The sequence below is a fragment of the Seriola dumerili genome, unplaced genomic scaffold, assembly GCF_002260705.1.
Source record: "Seriola dumerili isolate Sdu_G_001 unplaced genomic scaffold, Sdu_1.0 BDQW01000301.1, whole genome shotgun sequence".
NCBI classification, from domain to species: domain Eukaryota; kingdom Metazoa; phylum Chordata; class Actinopteri; order Carangiformes; family Carangidae; genus Seriola; species Seriola dumerili.
Genome location: NW_019174556.1, coordinates 1,822,533 through 1,842,656, shown reverse-complemented (window position 1 = coordinate 1,842,656; position 20,124 = coordinate 1,822,533). Strand labels below are relative to the sequence as shown.

Below are 20,124 nucleotides of genomic sequence, written 5' to 3'. Positions count from 1 at the left end.
GGAGGATGGGTAAGGAAAGTGTGTAAAATGATGACCATCGTCATTTTAAATAAAGCAAAGTAAAAGCCTTAATAAAACCAACTTTTGAGAAAAACCAACAGTATAAGTCTAGTCAAAGCGTTTTGGTTATGGCCATGTTTCAGGAATAAGCCATATTTCAAAGGTATGGTAAGGATAGGGATTACTAGCTACCTATATATCTGGAATTATAGCCTATCTACTATTTCATTGTATAGTAATATAATAGTATAATAGTAATATATATATATATATTGTCCCTGTAAATTTGCCGTAATCTACATAGAAATGCGTTGATATTATTGATATAAAATTACCATAAACTATAAAATTAAATGGTGTAAAATCGGGGGGAAGTACTCCGCACTTATAGCTCATGATATTAAATTTTCGTTAGGGGGCTGCCTGTCCGACGCACATAGGACTTTCATTGATCCGCGTTGTTCCTTTCTCGGTTCTCACTCTCGTCCCACAGCAGGGCGATGAGGCTGACTGGAAACCGTCTCCTCAGCTGATGATAGAAGCTACTGAAATCTCTCCCGTCATCGGCTGCTTACAGTCAGAGACCTAACATGAATTTGGCATTTCTTGCTCTAACAGTCGCGATTAGCGGCTGCTGTTATTCCAGCAGCGTGCCTTCATTCATCCTGCCGTTCACCGACTGCGTCCAGAGCCGTGGGAAAGACGGTTTTTACCGGGGAGCGATAGACGTCACCGAGTCCGGCGCCCGGTGCATGAACTGGACCGAGGTGGCCGGCTTCAAGGAGCGCTACCCGGGCAAAGGAATAGGAGAGCACAATCACTGTCGCAACCCGGACGGCAGGATCCGACCCTGGTGCTTTTTCAAGAACCACAGAGGCAGAGTGGACTGGGGGTACTGCGACTGTAAACAAGGTAAACACGCAGGCCTATTGACCAGCAGCAATATTGTATTTTTGTAGGGATTCATAATCTTAGAATCTTTGGAATGTGAGGAAAACATAATAAGCCTGGTATAAGCTGAAATCCCTGAACGAATTGGTGGCTAATTTAATCATTCAGCCACATACAGTTGCATGTTATCTACGCTGTATCCATTTTCATTTGGGCTGATGAGGAGCAGAGAACTGTGCAGCGGTGTGCATTTGTGTCAACAATTACTTAGCTCAAATTTTGTTCAACTCAGGAGGCCCATAATCCAGTAATTAGACAAGACACACCTTCAGTGTCCCAGGTGTGACTATGTGTGCAGTTGGCAAGTCGAAGCACATTTACTGTGTAATGAGTGCGCAGGTGTGTGGCAATAACAGTGTAAGCGATTTGCCAGCATGATTAAAGTGAGTAGGCTAAATAAAATCTCTCTTTTCATATTAAAATAGTTTGACATGAGGAACATGACATTATTAAGACCCACCAAATACACATGGGCTTGAACTACTAAGTGTTGCTAATATGAAGAACTGGAGACAAAGTGGGTCCTACATCTTCGGACTGATGAGAGAGAGAGACAGAGGGTGGTGAAAGGAATAGAGTGTGGGATTTCCATCTGGCACAAGACAGGCAGGGCCTGGTATTTTTAGTCTTGGAGTGTGTTGGCACAGCACTGGTAAATTATCTTCTGGTAATTTATACTTTGAATTGACATTCTTTGATCCAGTTTATAAAGATATTTGGACAACAACATGCCTTTAGGAAGTGACACAATCTGTGTTTGTGTTCGTCTGTGTTTATCACCTTTTTTAAAAGAAGATAGCCACACATGAGATATTCTCTCTAATGCAAGTTATGATATGACATAGATATCCACCTGTACATATGTTTGTTTGTGTGTGTGTGTGAGTGTGTGTCAGGCACCCTTAAAACTCCTCAAATAGATTCACAAAAATCAGTCAGGTTATCCAAGCGACAAACAACATTATTTACATGAATTTCCCCTAGGGGATTAATAAAGTATCTATCTATCTGTCTATCTAGGTCTGGGAAACATCTTCAAAACACAGTTCTAAATCCTATTTGGATCCTAGAATCAAAATATTGAAATCAATGATACAATCATTTGTATGGCAGATAGGCACTGGGCATTATAGCAATACCCTCCCCCACCACCCTTTTTAATATGTGCTGTATTTTTATACACCTATTGTTCTCCCACCCTTTTCTCCATCCTAGGCTCTGTGCGTCTGCAAGGAGGTCGCTCCAAGCTAGATGGCAGGGTGGAAGTCTATCTGGGAGGAGTGTGGGGGTCTGTCTGTGGCGATGACTGGGGGGACGAAGACGCTGCAGTGGTTTGCAGACAGCTGGGCAAAGGGTGAGAGAGCACACTTGCGCACACATGTGCTCAGATATGCACTATATGGCGCTCTCTGTCTGCCTCTCCCTCTCACACACGTATTCCGACACATGCGCAACTAGCATCGCCGTCTACCGTATAAAGTGTAAATGGAAAATTGCTGGGAATGTATGAGAGTTTCACAACATTTCAGACATACACATTTGTGCATTCTGTTCTCTTCACAGCCTTTGTACCTTTCTTGAGTTGCCCTTGCATTCCAACCCCCCCATTCCCCAGTGGTATTTAAATACCTTTAGTGCTCAGCTATTTACCTTGTTACCAGCTCTCTCTCTCTCTTTCTTTGTCCCTCTCTCTCTCTCTCTCTCTCTCTCTCCCTCACACACTATAACTATGAGATGCTGTCATGCTAGAAGAGCCACTGATTTGCTGGGAGCCTGTGGACAGATCATACATATCGAAAGTGTTCATAAGTCGGGGTGTTGCCTGATTTCCCTGGAGAACAGAGACTCTCTGTGCACTTACTACACATGTTGACACTAACACCAGCGATGGCACGCACACTGACATAAACGCATGTCTGTGTGTGCATATTCACACAGGAGTCAATGAATCTCCACAGCGGAAAGGAAAGAGGGCAAATGTCAGCCATATGTCAGCTGGAATCGTTGGTGATGACTTTCACGTGGCCAGTTACTGAAAGCTGTTGGGTGTAAAACTGCTGACCGTATTGGCCCCTGAATAGCAGAGCATGAACATACAGATGGCTCAAGGTTACTGCTGCCAGGCTAATATGGCTGATTGAATTTTACGCTCTGAGATGGGCTGCTCCGTATTACCTTAGATAAAATAATTACCATGCGACAGTTATTAAAAAACGTTTTTAAACATCTTAACATCTCGTATCAGATTGGACTGGGTTTGCTGTTTGATGTCAGTTGTCTGACCAAATCAAAAGTATTTCAAATTAATAAAACTAACTTGTCTGCTTATTAATCCCCTTCCCCTTCCAGGATCTCAGGTCGTGCACGTGCAGTTTCCCTGTTTCGTCCAGGCATGGCCAAACTCCATTGGAGGGCGGTCCATTGCCAGGGAGAGGAGCCAGACCTCCTCCAGTGTCCCAAGGCTACCTGGAATGGAGGGGAGTGCTCTCTAGTTGCAGCCGTTACCTGCACCCAACAGCAAGGTAGGCCCACTGAATGGGGAATTATAGGTCTGTTATAGACAGACAGAGATTTGCATGAATCTAATGACATTTTATTACTGTACAAACAGGTGTCCCCAATATATATGTTAAAATGAAAAAAGTTCCCACATTTAGTAGATAATGTGTAAATGTGTGTGTTTGTGCTTGTGCAGTGGTGTCGCTCCCTATACGGCTGGTGGGAGGTCAGTCAGGGTCAGAGGGCACAGTTGAAGTCTTCCATGCAGGGCAGTGGGGTTCCATATGTGACGACCAATGGGATGACAGTGACGCAGAGGTGGTGTGTCGACAGCTGGGACTGAGGTGAAGGGGCGCACGCATGCACGCATGCACGCGCACACGCACACGCACACACAAACATGCACACGCACGCACACACACACGCACGCACACACACGCACACACAGATGTTCGTATTCACATTAATTCAAAACAATGATTAGCATAAAGGAAGTACATTGTGAGTATGAGAAAGTGGGGAAAAGACATGACAAAAAGATAGAGTAGGAAGCTGAGATGCGTAAATGTGGGTGTCCAGTTGTCTGTCTGTCTCTCTGTCTCCAAAAGTATGAGAAGTATTCTTTCCATTCGGACACACAGAGAGAGAGGAGCGAGCAGTAAAGAACATCTGGGTGTCAGATAGTGAATCAGGCTCATTGTTCCTGCATGAATTCTAGCACCACAGAGATATGCATATTTAGCAACACTACACTCTCTGCAAATGTTCGTGTGTGCATTTTTGGTGTATGCCACTGTTGGTGTTGCAATGTTTACATATGCAGGGATGTGCATGGCACAACAAAATTTTCAATAATAGATTTGAAAAACAATAGGTTTATTCCATTCAATTTCCAAATAAAACAACTACAGCATCCTACACCCTGCAATCTGTAAGTCAGTACATCTGTTTTTCATCATATAAGTATTACTGTGAACCAAACCTTCTATTCTTCTGTGCCTTGTCTTCTCTTTGTAGCGGTGTAGCAAAGGCATGGGGCCAGGCACATTTTGGCAAGGGTTCGGGCCGCGTGTGGCTGGATGAGGTGCGTTGCACAGGCAATGAGCTCACGCTGGAACAGTGTCCAAAAAGTGCATGGGGGGAACACAACTGTCTGCACGCTGAGGATGCAGGAGTATCCTGCAACCCTCTTATAGGTAGGCCAACACTTCTCAGCATCAGTATTCCATAACAGTCACAAAAACATGCAAGTGAAATGTACGTATATTTTACATATAGAGATATGGAAGGCCTTCCCGGAATTCCACCCTTATCATGGCAGAGTGGTTTGCATGTACCCATTGCACCCTCCGGCTTTGTTGCTGCAGACAATAGGGCTTTCACAAAGCAGACATTTTGACCAGTCAAACACAGGTGTAACTGATAACATTAATAATGGCTGCATTCCATTTAAGTTAGTTGCTGTTGTTGTGTTTACTGGTACACCTAAATGGAACAGTGCTTTCATTAGTGTCATCAGTTACATGTGTTAATTTCCTGTCAAAATACCTGCTTTGAGAAAAGGTAGGGCACATTGGTTTCAAGTGAGAAGAAATGCCAGAATGCCACTATCTCCACATGAGGTCCACCCTGGAACCTGTGAAGCAGGTGACTGCATAGTGGCGAGGCCTGGAAATATAGAGTTCACCTATTGATCAGCCTGTGCAAACAAGGTGGGACAGGTTCTGTGTAGTTTCACCACACACAAGAAGAGGAGTCTGGTGTGTTGTCAGGCGACCAATGTGCAAAGGCAGATGTCTTAAGAGTTGAACCCTGGCTACAGAAACAGGCATAGTAGTTTTCTGAATAATTACGAATCAGTTACAATCATTTAAAACATGCAAGGCGTAAGAAAATTTGCTATCTTTAATTTAAAAAAAAAAAAAATGCTGGTTTAATGCAGATGGAAAGCCTTGAAAATAAAATACACACGTATCTTCATGAGCAAGGACATTACCTAACTCTGTCTGTCTGTCTGTCTGTCTTTATCTCCAGACGGTGCTGTTAGGTTGGTAGGGGGTATTGGGAGCCACGAGGGACGTTTAGAAGTCTTCTACCGTGGTCAGTGGGGGACAGTGTGTGATGACGGCTGGACAGACTCTAACACACAAGTAGTGTGTCAACAGCTTGGTTACAGGTAATGTGAAGTATGCACGCCGCCAGACAGGCACATACACATGCACACTTATTTCTTATTTATAAGTAACATTACAGCCTAACCGTTTGTGTGTGGATGTGCATGTACATGTCTGCCTTGCAGGTTAGGCGAGACTCTGCTCTCTGAAGGGCTCGACATCACCCCAGTCCCACGCTTTGGGGTGGGGTCAGGTCCCATTCTTTTGGATGATGTGAGCTGCACAGGGAAAGAGCCTAGCCTATTGCTGTGCAACAGGAGGGAGTGGCTCAGTCATGACTGCACACACCATGAAGATGTTAATATCGCATGCAGCCCTGAGCGCAATGGAGAGAGTCTTCCAACTAGTAAGACAGAATCTTATCTTATTGTAAGACCTACTTGAAAGGTTGCAGATAACACAGAAACCACAAATGGGTGAGAGAGGTCCCATGGCACATGGTTCAAAATACTGGTACCCATCATTTATTTTAGTCCATATTAAGACTTTTGATATTATTTGATATTTTTTAACTGGGCATCTGTGCTACTGTTTTAGTTTGGTTTCACTCCTAGCTATCTTTCATTGCTGAATACAAATCATCCAGTCACTTTGCTTCATGGGGTGCCTCAGGGTTCAGTCCTCAACATGCTGTATTTTCCATTTATAAGCAGATTTGACCAAGATTTCTCTTTTGATTCCACCGACCTCAGTTTACATACAGTACCTTGAAGTTGAAAATGTTGATGTCTGAAAAGTTATAGTAGTTAATTCCAATAAATCAGAATTCATTATCATAGGACCGAGTTGATCTCTCACTAGAATCTCTTATTGGTTTACAATATTATCACACACATATTACCAGTAGTACTACTTACTGACGGTGTCATTTTGACCTGTTTAAGACAATGTAGTCTTCATAAGATTTAATTACGTGAGGATGCCCAATTTCTTTCAAGAGCCAACAGAAGAGTGCATAAAACCATTACTTAAGCATCTCGACACTGTTTGCACTCGCATTTCAGAGATGACTTTGTTGTGAGTTTTAATCACTTTTCCAGCCCATATGGGATTAGCTCCAGACTACTACTGACCTTTCAACCCCATATTAGCTGAGTTCCGCCTCCGATCCTCTGGCAGTTCCTTTTAGGCCTTTAGATGGAGAATATAAACTATCAGGCTTCGCCATCTGGGGCCCCTTGAGTCTGGAATGACTAGCTGTATTACATCAGACAAACAACTTCTTCATGTTATGCTAAATCTTAATAACACTTTATTTTAGACTTACTTACTGTTTTATTTCTGGTTGTTCTTTCTATTCATTTGTTAGTAATATTTTATTTCACCTCTGTTTGGGCTGTGTATTTAGCCAATTAGCAATATGTATTTTTTCATTTTGTAAAGTGCTTTATAAGAATGAGAATTTATCATTATCATTATTATTATTATTAGAAATGGTGGTAGTAGTGTTATTAGTTAGATTAAATGTCATTGATTTAATCTAACCCAGAGGAAGCCCCGCTTTGCACAAATTCTTTACAGGCACCGAGGAGCAAAAAACCAAATGATGAAAATCTCTATGTAATTTCCGTCACTTCATAAAACCAGCTGATCTGAAATCTGTTTCTAAGATCTCTGCCAAAGAGAACCTGCAGTCAATTAGATCTCATCTTTCTTAGAAAAGGAAATCCTTCTCCAAGAGACGGATAGAGGATGATGTAAGTCATGTTAACTCTAATAGGCACAGCTGTCAGTTGGATTGTCCTGTCTTAATAACCGGGTCGCTTGTAAATTCATCATGATTATATGGACCTACTGCAACAAACTGAAGTAAATCTCCCTCATGCCACTCTTCTTCCCTGTTACTAACTACAAAATCGTGAATACCAGGCATCAGTGGGCTAACATGTTGTCACACCATCGCATAACACATGACTGGTGTTTCTCCAAAACTGCATTTTTATAAGACAATACAGGTATGGGTTGAGTGGTGTTAATACCACTGACAGAGGGAGGAAGGGTTGAATGCTAGCAACATTTATCAAGCTTATGTCTATAGCCTCCAGACACCAATAAAGATGTGTAAGGATAGAGCTGGATGGCAACAGTTGTGTCGCAGATTTCGCCGCAAACATGTTCAATTTCTCTGCCATTTGTTTTGAAGCTGAAGTTAACAGATATAAGGTTGATAAGTCACAGAAAGGATACATCATGCTTTTTATATACTAAGTGATGTAAGTTTGGAGGAGTGTGGCTGTTTTGGGCGGAGAGCACATACTGCAGACCGAAATAAATGTTTCATTTTTTTTGGTTTAGGTAGATTATATTGTTTGGCAAAAGCCTGAGGGACACTCTCACCCCACAAACACCCACTAGAGAATGATGTCATTACTACATAGCATTTGTGTGTTTGTGTGTGTTAGTTTGTGTGCACATTGTGTGCTTCCATTTGAGTGTTTATGCGAGTGTGTAAATCCCCCCTTTTCCCCCCCGTAACATGCCACAGGCAGATTGGTCTGTGTTGTTTTTGGAGAAGGAGCGAAAGCAGATAAGCCAGGCTGTGCTTTGAACTCTCTCCCTCTCTTTCACTCTCTGTTGTCAGGGACTGTCACATTAGGCTTGTGTCAGAGCAGTAATCTAATGTGTGTGTTTTGACAGAAGGAAAAAAAAAAACAATTTGTGTTTCTAAGAACGCGGATAAAGATGAGCATTTCCTCGATAGCAGACAGAGTAAGAGGTAAACATTCCCACAATTAACTCCACTTAACTCAATCTTCCCCTCCTGCAGTTCTTATGTCCCACACACAATGTTTGAATGCGGCATGTCACTCAGCTCAGCCGCAGAAAATGATTTCAGGCTTAACTAACTTGTTGCTGATTTGTTCTTGGATTCCTGCTTACGTCAAACATTTCACCTAACAACTAGTCAACAGAGAGGATACTCAATAACTTAAAGATGTAACGTTAAAGAAATTTGGTCATTCTTAAAACCCCTCTCTGTCTTTAGCAGCTTAAGCAAAGGCAAATAAAAACACCGATTGACCTGACACTTGGCAAGAGTGTAACATGATCCCGAAAACATCCACACGTGGAAAAGACATTAGTATTCACTTAAACAAGATTAGTGTGTGTGCGTGTGTGTGTTTGCACGTAAAGGTATCTGTGTGCAGACAAACGATGATGGATTGTTCAGACTGATTTGATTATCATCGTGAGTTGAAGACCACTTGACAAAGAACAAGGACGGTAGCGTGTGAAAAACAGAGCCAATGAAAATAAATGAGCTTTTCATAGTGATAGGAGTCTTAACAATTTCTCCTCTCTGGACACACAAGTGGTTACGCGCATGAAAACTCACAGGTGTTGCAGCTACTTCCTTTGCAGAAAACATGAGCACACATGCCCCATTCACCAGACAAGTTAGCCTGCAGGATCAGGTTTGTTAGGGAATGTGTGTGTGTAGCGTCTTCAAGTAATTCTAGACTTAAAGGTTTTTGGTTAACTACAGAGAGAAATAAATCTGTGGCACTAAGGTGTGTCTGTGCATTGTCGGTCTAAATTGTGTGTGTGTGTATGTGTGTGTGTGTGTGTGTGTGTGTGTGTGTGTGTGTGTGTGTGTGTGTGTGTTTGTTTGTTTGTGTGTGTGTGTGTGTGATCTTCAGGTCTGCCAGTAAGGCTTGTGGGAGGAGAGAGCCCAAGGGAAGGTCGGGTGGAGCTGTATCTGTCAGGTCTGTGGGGGACAGTGTGCGATGATGGGTGGACTGATCGTGATGCAGAAGTGGTGTGTCGACAGCTGGGATACAGGTATGTATGTATGTATGTATGTATGTGCATGTGTGTTGGAGCAGTCTCTTTGACAGACTTGCTTTTCTGGGTAACATGCTGAAAACATTGACGCATTGATGACTTCCATGGAGTATGTGCAGGACGAAATTTTTGCTCCCCTTATGAGCAGACAAAGCTGTTGGAAGTGGCTCATTCCAAACACACCCTTGTTTTTTGTCCAACTAACAGTCCAACAACCTAAAGATACTCAGTTTACTGTCATGGGAGGCAGTCGATATTCACTTTTGAGAAAGTGGTACCAATGAATTTTTGGCATTTTTCATCCAGAAATTACTGAAATGATTAACCAATAAAATAGCTGACCTATTAATTAATAGACTAATTGTTTCAGCTCTTGTGTATTTACATATTTTCTTGGAGTCTGTAACAAATCTTTTCTTCTTATTCTTTCCTTTTCAACACGTTAGGATGTTGGAATGGAGGTAAAATGTTGGAAAAAAAAAATCTCAGTACTATTGAAATGTGATCGCTCTATACATTATATTCACTTGAGTGAATCCAGACTGCCAACTCCATGTGCAAAATCAATCACCACTTCGACTTGGCATCCGTCTTACAATCCCCTCCGTCCTTCTCTGTCTGTCTTTCATCTGTCCATCTTTCAGTCCTTCTCTGTTTCCACTTTGCACTTCATCACACACGTCTTGAGTTTCGGGTTAATCTACAGTAAAATAGCAATGTTTCATTAATTAATCTTTAAAAATTGTTGAGCACAAGTTCTTGAGCACTTCTTATGAGCCTCTGGTGTACTGCCAACTACTTTTAATAGAGGGTTTAGCTGTGCCCTTTTCACAGAGCCAAGATAAACATCCAATTAAAGGGCAGGCCAATTGTGCAAAAGACACATTCACAGTGACAGACATGTCGAGGCGAAGCAAACTACCTCATCTCACCCTCTCTGTGTCCCATTATGTTTTCCCTCGGAGACATTGTCCCGTTTTCCAAAACAATGGCTATGAGATGGCGAGGGAAACTGTACCGTAACAAACTGCCTTCATTTTCTCGCTCATCACTCCTCGGCAAGGGATACTCATCCCATAGCCACCCAATTTCTCTGACACATCTGTTTGTAGATGAAAGCCACATCTGGAGCGCATAAGCGTGAGAGAGAGGCGAAGCGTGGTGGAGGCGTGTAAAAGCCATGTTAGGATCATCATTGTGTCTCGCACAGGGTGTGATGAGAGATCATTACATACACAGCAGGTCCCTAAGGGTTGGAGGTTGCTCTGGTGATGAGAAAATATATATACTGCATATATGTCTGCATACACACACACACACACTTTCACAGAAATTATATTCAGTGTCAGTGACAGTTAGACAGAAACAGAAGAACTCAAAACTCACACACAAACACGGACACACTCCTACACCTACACTGAGTGCAAAATATAACTGGGCAACAATTTAACGCTAATGGTCTCAATGAACATGTGAAGTGAAGGATGTACGACTATTTCATACTTCACCTCCAGGAAACCATTTATAATATCTTAAAAACAATAATAAGTCAAATTAAATTGAAGGTAGAGAGAACTTTTTTGTCCACCTCCAGTCGTTTGTTATGTTGTTTCCACAGTGCTGCACCATGAGCAAATGTATTCAGAACCTGTAATGTCAGCACACTTGTGTTCTCTGTTACAGAGCTGGCACAGCAAGACAGGGTTCTTAGCTCGAAGACATGTTGGAAATTCTTTTTTCCAAAAAGCACCTGTGCCTGCCCCTCTTCATTCAACCCCATTCACCTTGACTTTCCATTTCTCCGTTGCAATATTTAAAACTGATCCACCAACAAAAATATCTTCTGAAAAGTAGGTATCCAAAAAGTTACAGATTATTCACGGTAAATGGGCAGCACATGAAACATGATGCCTGCAAACATGCCTGGCTTAAATTTCTACCTGGAGCCGTTAGAATCCAAAGCAGACTGCTTTGCATTTGCACAAAGGTTGGAGGTTCACCCTCTGCATGCTAAGTACAGCTCAGGGAGCTATTGGAGACACAGATACAACACTAGATGTCTCAATAAGAGACATGAGATTCCCTATGGATGAGCGGGGATACAAGACCTGCTATCAACCAAACCTCAGGGACGCAACATGAGATCCTCGCTCTCTGTTATCTATCAATCTTAATTAAAATCACAGTTACAACATACACAACCAGCACCTACCGGCCTCTGTGTGTTAGCTGTGTGCTAATTAAAGTCAGAGGTGAGATGGTCATACAAATACGGTTGTTATCAGATGGTAACAGTGGTGTGACCTGGCTCGCGTCACAGCCTGAGAATGTCAAACCATAACATCTACACTCACATGTCATCACTGCCTATATGCTTGCGCACACACAAGATGAAACAGTCAAACATTCAACTCTTGAATATTTTTGGTTTGTGAAATGATTAAAGGCTATTTATCTCGCTTTCTAATACTTTATCATCAAAGTAGTTGAAAATTTAAGACAGAATGACACGTCGAAATCCAACAAAACAAAAAATATATAATTAAATCTGACCTACACATCCTACACATTCATAATCAGACTCTAAAAAAACAATGCACAGCGGGCAGATTACTCCACTCGGAAAATCTTGTTTTGAGAAGTGCTGTATCAAAAATAAATCGCAACACATACTTACATAATTACATGACCTTATTTTGAGACACTTCTTTTTCAGTTTAATGTCATTTAGAAGGCGATGGTAATAATGAAACGTCGGTGTCTGTCTCGTATCTGTCTGTCCTCTTCAGTGGCGCGGCGAAGGCCCGTGTGATGGCGTACTTCGGGGAAGGGACAGGACCCATCCATGTGGACAACGTGAAGTGCAGCGGTGAAGAGCGTTCGTTAGCTGACTGCATCAAACAGGCGCCCGGCACACATAACTGTCGCCACAGTGAGGATGCTGGGGTCATCTGTGACTATGGTGACTCACAGCCCAGCTACAAAGAGGTCAAAGGTCAGTCAGTTAGTCAGGACTGTTTTACTTCATGTTGCTTTCAAAACAAGTGGCGCTTCTGTGACTTATTGGGAGCATTAAGGTAATGTGTTTAGCAAACAGTTCCGATATGTCGTATACACAGAAGAAATAATGAGAAACAAATGACTAACTAAAAGTCAACAGGTGATATTCTGAAAGGAAAGCAAGGAGGACTTCAGTGAGTACGTGTGTGTGTGTGTATATATCCAGATGGTAAAATGGTAAGAGCTATGTTATTGCTTCACCCTGTCTGTCACACATCAGGGCAGACTCGCATGATGCTATCTGTTACCTGCACATGCACTATACTGTGGAAAGTCTACCCAGTGCAGGAAGGTGTTTTGCCTCTTCAGTGTGATAAATGACATCCTCTGAAAATGAACTTAAGCTATGTTTGTAGATTTTAACATACATACACACACATACACACACACACACACGCTATGCAAAATGATCTGTTTTCATTTTCTTTATTTCAGGTTCATATATAGTAGTAAAGGATGACTGTCAAACATTATTATGTTTTCAGTCAGTCTAAATATTTAATAAGAGCAACATCTGAGACTAAATGTATGGTTTAACAATCATCACCATCCCACATACTCACATATATACACATCCAAGTGGTTCCTCTTTTGTCTCTGTCAGATCCTGTCAACTCAATTTGCGGTCTGCGGCTCATACACACTCGCCAGCGCCGGATCATAGGAGGAGAAAACTCTCTGAGGTAAGCTGGAAGGGACAGGAGGGATTAATTACAGCACAGAGAAATCCTGCCAGAGACATATAGAGTAAAGAATTTTGGACACATTTTCCAGTCAACATGTCTTAGATAGAAAACAGCTGATCTGAAGCTATGAGCAAAGAAATGTCCAGCATGTCTGTACATGCTTGCAAATGTTTTTCATACTCGGTATTGTGTGTGTGTTTGTGTGTGTTTGTGTGTGTTTGTGTGTGTACAGTGTCTAGATGGCTTCCCATAAGTTTGCACTTCACATAACAGCAAGTAAACTAATTCTGCTAGATATGCTAATGATTAATGTCCTCTAAAAAATCTCATAAATCATATTCTGATAGAATATGCACATTGTTGCTATGTTGGCTGTTTAAGGCTCTTTTTTTTCCCAAATCAAGGTGCAATAACTACATGTGCTGACTTTACAGTTAAGTGTCATTCCTTTTTTAGCAATTTGCTCTTCTTAAAATGCTGTAGTGTGGATTCTATGTCTGTTTTTACATCTTAAGTTATTTGTGCCCTTTTCTAATTGCTTCTGTGTGTTTACGTGTGTGTGTGCGTGTGTGTGTGTGTGTGTGTGTGTGTGTGTGTGTGTGTATGCATGCTTGGCCGTATGTTCATGTCCATAGAGGTGGATGGCCATGGCAGGCCGCGATTCGTTTGCGAGGCTCTCGAGGAGATGGGAGATTGGTGTGTGGAGCGACTCTCATTGACTCCTGCTGGGTCCTTACCTCGGCACACTGCTTCAAGAGGTCAAACACACACACACACACACACACACATCCACTCACACTCATGCATATATATACAAGCACATCTGCTATTTAAATTGTGCGCTTGCGCTTATCTTTGTGGAAATGAGGTTGCGCGTATACATACCTTTGCAGACAGACTTAAAAATGTTGTTTGAACTCAACCCAAACTCAACTACACCCGCCACACAATTTCCTCATTTCCTCAATATATTCCTCAACAAAGTGAGCTGTAATCAATGGTGGTTTGGCTGTGTTTGTGGTGCAGGTGGTGGTGGTGGTGGTGGGGGGGGGGCAGAGTTACTTCATGTTCACTACATCTGGTCTGGGGGGCCTCCACATGGCGCCACAAACTTGAAATCCATCACCTAATGCATACAGCAGAGAGGGGCAGCGGAAAGACTGAAACAAGACAGAAAATGAATAGACCAGAGAGAGACTTCACACATTTGTGTAGGGCTGAGAAAGTTGAGGGTTGAGACGGCACTAACCATAGGGTCTGCATTTAATACTTTTACAGTACATGCAAGGTTGTCAGACTGAATTGTAAGGGCAATATCTTTTGGTTGTGTTACCAGGTTCCAGTGTTTGGGTTTGGTAGGAAAACCAGAACTCTGTGTTGGCCCCTACAGCTCCACCACTATAAATCCTGATGTTTCCACATTAAAGAGACAGACATTATTTGCAAAATCCTTTCCAGTTCCATTTCTTAAACCATTCCCAGGCCCAATTCCCTGTCAGAGTTCTACTCCTTATAAAGTTACCTCTACTCTGCCATGTCACTTTTCCATCCTCTACTTTAAAGTGGCACACACAGGAAGCACACAGCTGTGCTGCTGAAATCAAGACTTCTTGGCTTGATTAGTATAAACAGTTGACCACCAGTGTATTCACAGACTGAAATGATGATTTTGACTCTGACGATCTACGAACAGTGTCACTTAAAAATTGTACAGTATCAATCAATCAATCAATCAAACTTCATTTATATAGCACTTTCCATACAGTGCTTCACTGATGACTGATGCTCGGGATTATAGTTGCCAGAACTGTCTTTAACAGATAGACAAAAGAAAATAAATCATAGAGTAATATAAATAAAGTAATTATATGTTAGTGTGTTCTTGATGACAGAGGTGCATGCTCACCTACTGTCTCAGGCTGAAATCCTGATGATATGCCAGACAGTCCTACCATAGTAACACTCTGCTGTCTGCTGCACATTGGCACCGGACTTCTACCTAGTATAACAGTTACTTACTGTTGAACAAAAGTGCAAACCTAAAAACCACACATAGGAAACGACAGAACGTATTAAAGATATTTTTAGCTTTACTCTTGTTATCATAAACAGTGTAAGCTGACAAGAAAGGTCACACCCTACCAAGTACTTACCTCACCTGCATGATCACATATCCGTCCTCCGTGCTCCAAGATGTGAGCTTCAGCTATGGCAGCTTTGAAAAGTAATTTGCTGCATGCAAGTCAGAGACCAAGATAGGGACTTCCGACTTCACAGTGTCATTTTTCATGTATGGTAACGAAAATAGAGTGTGACACACGCACACACACATACACATACACATACACACGTACACACACAGTAAGAACAAACAAATACCCGTGCACGTATTGTATTATGCTAATACAATACACAAAAAATACATCAACCAGTCGGCTTCTGCACTACTGCCTGTACTAATTTGCATAGATAATTTTATAATGTCATGTCAAGGTACAATTACCAAATGTAACTAACACGGTCATATTACCTGATCCCTTACACTTCCATTACTGATTAGTGGGTTCATAAAAATTGACCTCAGGTCAGTGGTCACATGTCGTCAACATATTAAACCTATTTATACCTTGTAGCTGAACAGCTGGGGGCTTGCCAGCAGTAATATAACTCCACCACATTTTAACTGCTTTTAGCAACAACAATAATGTGTGAAAGGTAACTCAGGTGTCACATTCAAGATCTTTTCCATGGCTTAAGGACAGGATCAAGCCTGTTAGTTTTCTACCAATCCTCATTAGCTTTGTGTGGACATGGTGAGTTAGTGTAGATCAAAACGTGTGCCTGTGTGTGTGTGTGTGTGTGTGTGTGTACTGTACATAGATGGCTGGTCAGCACTGTCTCTGCTCTGCCAGGAACGCTGTGGCATTCCCACGTCAGGAGATCTTTCCGGAAACGCTCTACCAGTTGTAACTGGACACACAGACATGGCTCAGTGGCAGGGCCTCCCTCTCTCACTCTTCTCTTCTTCCTCCTATTCCATCCCTCCCTCTACCTTGCTCCTGTCTCTGTCCCTGCCTTACACTCCTCCATTTCATAAAGGCCAAACATCTCCAACGAGTAAACAGAAAGTGTAGAAAACACTTCATTATGTCAGCCTATGAGTCAGCTAAATGCATAAACACAGAGACAATGACAAATTTACTGTTATCATTCCTGCCTTCTCATTCTTGTGTCCAGGTTTTCATATGTTTAGCCCCTAGAAGTGTGAAATCCTTTCTTAGCTATAATTTATAGTGAATTGATAGAATGTAGAAAAGCATTAAAGAATGTTGTGGGGGGTGGATAGGAGGCACAGTGGAGAAAAAAAGACCACATGGCTGATCAGTTACTTGAGAAAAGCTTTCAGACTGACTAAGAACATAAAATATTCATAAGCATCAAGAGGAACACAGACACAAAAGGAAATACAAAATTGAGCAAAAATCAACAAGAAAACTCTGGATAAAATAGTCAAATGAAAATACCAACTGATTACCGAAGAAAGCCGGACGTAATAAGGCAACCCCATGAAACCCCTGCCCCATGCTGTGCTGTTTTCTAAGTAAGGGTTACGCTTCAAATATCAAAAATATTGCTGAGATAATAACACTATGAAGCCTTAAACATTTAGAAATAAAGTTTTTAATGTATTCTACTAATCATATGCATCTAGTGCAGATTTTATGTATGCTCAGCGTAACACACTTGCACTTTTTCCAGCTCTACATAATCTACTGCTGAGGTAACCACTGCCAGAGCTCGTAATTTTATTGTTCATGGTTTATGTATTAGCAGTGGGATTGCTTATATACACACACACACCCTCTTTCTCTAGAGGCCTCTCTCGATTCTTCCCTCCATTTCTCTCTGCAGGTATGGAAACAGCACCAAGCAATATAAAGTCAGAGTAGGTGACTACCACTCCCTCGTCCCTGAGGAATACGAAGAGGAGTATGGCGTTGATCAAATTGTGCTCCATCCAAGCTACCACTCCCATAGCAATGACTACGACCTGGCCCTGGTTCGTCTGTCACCGGGGGCAGTGGGCCAGGTGCCGGGAGAGTGTGTGTCATTCAGCCGTCATGTCCTTCCCGCCTGTCTGCCCATGAGGAAAGAGAGAGTGCTCAAACAAGCCAGCAACTGTCACATTACCGGCTGGGGTGACACAGGTGGGTGTGGGTGTGTGTGTGTGTGTGTGTGTGTGGAGAGAGGGGGGCTGTATACGGAGGCCCTGAGGTGTAAAACATAACATAATATCACAAAACAAAATGAATAAATGCAGAATGATTTTAACATGTCGGGCCTTCACACCTTTAAATTCCCTTAAATAAAGGGCAATACAGAAAAAAATGATGATTTAAAAGACAAATATATGATGATTTGTTGACTGGACTATTTACACCTTTTCCATCAGTTTAATGTTAATTAACAGTTTTTACCAATATGTTCCATGACCGGGGATATTTTTCATGATGTTCAATTTGTCCTGGGCCAGTCAGGCTTCGGTCAATGCAGACTGAATGAAGTCCATCAAATAAAATGAAAAATAAAGATTGTTTTTTAAAAATCATAATTATAATAAATAATGAGATAAAATCAGGTGTCTGAAAGTGTAAAAACACTTGACAATCAATAAACCTTGCAGTAGTGTAAATCAGTAGGGTAATGAAGTAAAAAAAAAAAAGTAAATAATACCACCCTGGGTCTATTTGTGGTGATGTTCACTGTACATTTTGACAGACAGTGAAACAGTCACATGCCATAACCACTATATAATTCCTGTCATATGTAACTCATTTTGTCGGTGAACTGAAAATCGCAGATAAAATAGAAGAGAATCCTCCACCCGTGATTACACTTGTTTGAGTTCATGCTCTGCATCTGTCCATAGACTCGCCTGCATTCACAGACACACATCTGTTAGTGATCTTTAAATTACATACTGATGTCATTAATCATAGCAACACAGTCACAAAGGGCTACGAAAGGTCACTGTACACACTTAATACAGAAACATGCGCTCCTTACTGAGGGCTAAGTGTGTCTTTTCCCCCGTAATATCAGTGGAATCCATGTGGGATGAAATCTGTTTTCGTGGGTGGGAGAGAGTGTTTTTATTAGTTTACTTAAGTGCGGTGACAACACAGACTGTTTACAGGGTCTGATGTTGGGTAAAGGCTGTTTGACTTGAGGATAAATGTCTGCTTTGCACAGCTGTTTGCACTTGGCTATCTGCCACTTTGATATCAAACACATGCACATGCAAGCAAATTTTACACATGCATGCCACTGCTAAGCTGCCATGGATAGTAAATAACACTGTGTGGTCATGGAGAGAGTCAGGGGAAGCAAAAAAAAAAAAAAAAAACACCACCGTGGAGGCTTGAGTTCAGTTTTCAGCAGCGGTTCTCTCCAGCTTGGTTGCGTGTTCCAGCAAACACAACTGGCAGTGCTCATGAGGGGAAAACCATGGAAGCATCATGTCCTTGTCACTACTGGTTAGTAGTTTGAATATTTTGGCCACAGGGTGAAGCTCCTTGCTTAAAAAAAGCAACCAGCTGCAGTGTGTATATCAGAGGACATAAACTGCTGTTTACAACCTCCTCAGGCCAAGTAAGCATACAGAGAAAGTATTTCTTTAAGAGACACAGAAAAAGATATGGAATGAGAAAATGATTTCTCTTATGCTCTGCCAGAAACCTTGAAATTGATTTATCTCTAAATTAGAGCCCATTAATGCCTGAAGAAAGTCAGAGAGCCTTTGGTAAGAATGTGATAAAAGAGCTCGAGTCAAGTGGAGTCTGCTGACCACTGGCAAGGCAGACTTTAGAACAAAACAGGTCATGCCCATGTGGAATGCTGCATGCTTCACATCCACTTATCTCACGACAATTTGAAAATGACATAAAAATTGAAACAAAATTTGGTGCCAGTTCAGGGAGTACTGTAGATGTCGAGATTTTTCACTGAATAATTGAACATTTTGATCAGATGGTGGCGCTATATGAAAAGTCAGAGGATCACTAAAATTATTACAATTTATGGACTCTAAATAGCTGCATAAAATTTTATTATGGCAATTCATCCAGCAGTTGTGGAGACATTTCAATCTGCTAGCATAGATAAAAGACAAATATTCAATGACTGAAAGGCAGCAGACACTATAAAGGTCAGCAGAAAAAAATAAGTTTTGAGGCTTCTGCCACTTGAACCATTGCCATTCCCTCTGGTCTTCACTTCCACTATCTGACCTTGACACTAATAAACACAGATGCTCACACACACTCTTCCAAACCTCTCACATTAAACTCTAACCTCTCCATTTCTCTCAGGTCGCTCATACTCCAAGACCCTTCAGCAGGCCCCCCTCTCCCTGCTGCCCCGCCGCCACTGCCAGCAGCATTTCCACGGCGCCTTCACGAGCCGCATGCTCTGCGCCGGCAGCATCCAGTCGGACAGGCGGGTGGACAGTTGCCGTGGTGACAGTGGAGGTCCGCTGGTGTGCGAGCGTCCGGGAGGGGGTTGGGTGGTTTATGGGGTCACGTCCTGGGGTCATGCCTGCAGGACACAACAGTCGCCTGGTGTCTACACCAAAGTCTCTGCCTTCAGCTCCTGGATACGCAAAGTGATCGGACATGATGAGAAAAAAAGGTGAAAGGAGAACATCAAACTGAAACAGCTGACCTCTCGATCAGAAAGAATGACTCTCGAGACTCACTCGATTGGTCAGGTGACAGCTGATACGACAATATCAGTCATGAATAATTGATGTCATGATGTTATGGCCTGATTATCCAGTGATGTAAGTTATAACTTGACTTTCAAATGGAGAGGACAAGAAGGCACCGCTGGGCTTTTTTTATTTTGGAGAGAGGAGGGCATATATTTTCTCTCATCTAAGTCATTAGCACTTATTTTAATGATTTAAT

The 20,124-nt window shown here is 42.0% G+C and overlaps 1 protein-coding gene across 1 annotated transcript; it reads left to right on the top strand.

The window, feature by feature from the left end:
• Nucleotides 1-590: 590 nt before the first annotated feature.
• Nucleotides 591-19,850, top strand: prss12 (protease, serine 12). The gene is made up of 13 exons (XM_022758473.1): nucleotides 591-912; nucleotides 2,167-2,305; nucleotides 3,301-3,473; nucleotides 3,647-3,794; nucleotides 4,468-4,646; nucleotides 5,485-5,626; nucleotides 5,750-5,970; nucleotides 9,266-9,407; nucleotides 12,200-12,405; nucleotides 13,075-13,153; nucleotides 13,792-13,914; nucleotides 17,069-17,364; nucleotides 19,528-19,850. The coding sequence occupies exons 1-13, from the start codon at nucleotides 591-593 to the stop codon at nucleotides 19,848-19,850; spliced, it is 2,493 nt and encodes an 830-aa protein (XP_022614194.1).
• The last annotated feature ends 274 nt before the right edge of the window (nucleotides 19,851-20,124 follow it).